Source organism: Seriola lalandi, unplaced genomic scaffold (genome assembly GCF_002814215.2).
Source record: "Seriola lalandi dorsalis isolate HSWRI2012SDOR001 ecotype SW California unplaced genomic scaffold, Sedor1 jcf7180002002946, whole genome shotgun sequence".
Taxonomy (NCBI): Eukaryota; Metazoa; Chordata; class Actinopteri; order Carangiformes; family Carangidae; genus Seriola; species Seriola lalandi.
This window is the reverse complement of record NW_019473602.1, coordinates 1-3,062: the sequence shown is the minus strand read 5'-3', so window position 1 is coordinate 3,062 and position 3,062 is coordinate 1. Positions and strand designations below refer to the sequence as shown.

Here is a 3,062-nt window from a genome sequence, read left to right as displayed (position 1 = left end):
ATATACTGCAATAATTCACACTTATTTTAGTAAAAGAGAAGGCTGCAGCAGGGAGTTTTACGTTGTATCTCTGTCAGCCTTGTGTCAACAGGGTGAGACTTCCTACTGTGCACAGTGTTAGTGTTGAGCTGATCTGGAACATTCCTGAGGCTTTTAAGGCTCAGCAGGCTCAAGCAATAAGCTGTGTTATATTGCCAAAATCAGCAAAAAGGAGAAACACATTAGCTGGCTCTGCTAATCCCAGATTGATTAAAACTCATAATTATTAAGCCTGACTGAGATGTTCACGGGGGGAGACTTACAGCGAATCTGGTCAGAATGTAAGCCCCGGCTCCAATGCCCATTCCAATAACACTCTTCAGCCTGTGTGTGTACACAAAGATACATGGATACTGTTAGAACAACAGGTTAGAAAACATCTCAAATATGAGTGTGAGCGGTCAGTGTGAAAACCGCAGCTCAAGTTACCCAAAGTGCTTCAGCACCAGTGGGAGTGTCTCAGAGAGTTGGTCCATAGAGGGATACTCATATCTGGAAAAACAAAAACCTTTAGTTAACAACTGAATAATAAAAACTATCTAATCACTGCACTATATTGCTCCTTATTCTTGATATCAGCCCATAACAGCCGTCTGTGTTTCACTATCTGTTTTCAGATCATGTTCAGGTAGCGTTAACGTGAGGCAAAGTCCCACCATCAAAGCTGAGATTAGGCTGAACCAGATAAACACCTGTCCCTACAACACACTTTTCAAATTAGGTCGTCTCAGCTACATCCACATTGATCTACCTGTCGAGTCAAAGGTCACAGACTGCTTGACATACATGAGTGCGTTTGTGTGTCTGGCTCACCCAGTGGAAAAGGTGTTAGCTCCCTCGTGCTGTCCGGGGGCATCAACGTGACACACAGAAAAGTGCTGCATGATCTCCGACATGTCCTCATGGTTGAAGAGCGTGTTCCAGCAGGTTTTGTCTGGAAAGAAAAAGTGATACTTGGCTGAGAAGTTGAAACGACCCAAAGTAACCTGAGAGTGAATGTAAGACTTGCAGAGTTTGTTTTTGTATAACATGCAGGTGTTGTTTTTCATCATCTTGCAAAATTTGACACCGTCAAAAAAATCCGTCAATAATCTTGGAGCAGTTTAGATAATGTAATCAAGTGGACTTAATAATATAAAGTTAACTCAGTGGACCTAATCTGATCCCATGTGGTGCAGTAATTCAAAACACCCCAGGCTTTAGGCACAACAACAGATGTTTCACCTAGATAGAGCTGAATCAAGAGCCAAGCTTACGGTTCAGTCCGATGTCATGGAAGGTGAGGATGACAGGTCTGTCTCCCTTGGGAACCCCCTTCATTGTACAGTGGATTCTTCCATGAGGAGTCTCCACATCGTGCTCCTATAGATGCAAAAAACAATAACCAAGCTTTGCATAAAAGGTACTATGTTACATCTGAATAAATTTACCAACACTTTCATCTCAATTAAAAAGCACCTGTTAAAAATAAATTGCATAAAATGAGCAAATTGCATGACCTTCATTCATGCATTTTGCAATAATTCATGTCAAGAAACCCTCATTATTGCCTCATCTAATTATGTTTTTTTTCCATGCCAAGCTAGAAAACTAACAAACCACTGATGAATCTCTGATCCAATCTTTCTAATGAGCCACAAAAGTTGCTTCATACAAAATCTAAAACTATTGTCTATCCAGCACTGACACCGATGCAACAACTCCAACTGCAGAAGCTGCTGTCCAGCAGGCAGCACAATCCAACAAATCCACTGGAAACTACTCAGTGCAAACATTCGAGTGCAGCCTTCAGTGTACTCACGCTGACTTCAATCTCAGCGACAATCATTTCCACATCAGAATCCTCCAGAACCATGTTTGCAGTAGAGGAGTCCAACACGGCTCACTACTGGAAAAAAGTGCAGTCGCAGTGGCTCTCTGAGCTATAGATCCAACAGTTGGTGAGCTCTGAAGTTGTTTAGCCCTGCACTGAGAGCTGTGTTTTATACCCCCGCTGCTTACCAGTTGGCCTAAGCTCCTGGCCTCCCATGGTGCCTTGCAGGCTGGTCAAAACAAGCTAATTCTATCCCTAAATTGGATCAGCCAATGTCAGACAGAGGGCCATCAGCTACTGCGTTGGCATGATGAGTAAGTCAGGGTGTGACCAGTGGGAGAATATGGTGAATGAATGAGCGCGGGGAAGTTGGCAACCATTATTCAGCAATATTTAGGGCAAGCACTTTCAAAATAATGGCTGAGCTGAGTAACATGCAACTTAAATAATACACATTTTAACAGCACTGAACATGAGGGTGAACTGTCTCTCAACGCTAGAGCGCGTTAAACAAAGACTTGAGATGACAGTCTTAAACATTTCATACAAACACTCCATAAACAGTAAATGACTGACTGAATATCCAGTATGACCTAATAGGCCTATATAACCTGAAGCAATAAATAGAATAAAATGTGTTTCAGTATAAAAGCTTAAGCTGCAGTTTCCAGTGGTGACCTGACCTGTACTGTAGATGTAGGAGACTGTACAAGATGACCTGGTGGGTGGTTTGAAAACCAGTTTAGGCTGCATAGGATCTGCTCTAGAGGAACATCCAAGGAGGCGTAATAACCTATTTACTGGACGTAACGTACATGTAAACATCAAAGGATTCGCCACACCGCGCTCCGCCCACTCAACACACTCAAGCACGTAGGCTACACTGACGAGATAATCCTGCAAGGCAATACGTATGTGTGTGTGTGTTTGTGCGTGCATGCATATGTACCACAACTGAAACTCATTATGAGCAAGACGATGGATTTCTGTGCCTGTGTTTGTGCATATGCATTTAAAATCAATAATCAGGAGTAAATCCCTAATATCAACACCCTCATCTAATCCAGTGTCACTGATTGTTGGAAGCTCAGGCGCAAGAGATATCAAAGACTTGCCCTGAATACTTCAGGTCATCGGTGTAACACCAAGTAAGTCAGAAGAGCTTTAAAGGCAAATTAGTGTTGGGAATGACAAAGCTTGGGGAAAGATC

At 42.6% G+C, this 3,062-nt stretch overlaps 1 protein-coding gene across 1 annotated transcript; it reads right to left on the bottom strand.

Annotated features, from left to right (window-relative positions):
- Window positions 1-205: 205 nt before the first annotated feature.
- Window positions 206-2,312, bottom strand: LOC111666492 (protein NDRG1-like). The gene is made up of 5 exons (XM_023421826.2): window positions 1,841-2,312; window positions 1,296-1,401; window positions 853-973; window positions 469-531; window positions 206-363 (listed from the first exon to the last, which is right to left on the bottom strand). The coding sequence occupies exons 1-5, from the start codon at window positions 1,892-1,894 to the stop codon at window positions 285-287; spliced, it is 423 nt and encodes a 140-aa protein (XP_023277594.1). The 5' UTR covers window positions 1,895-2,312; the 3' UTR covers window positions 206-284.
- Window positions 2,313-3,062: the final 750 nt, after the last annotated feature.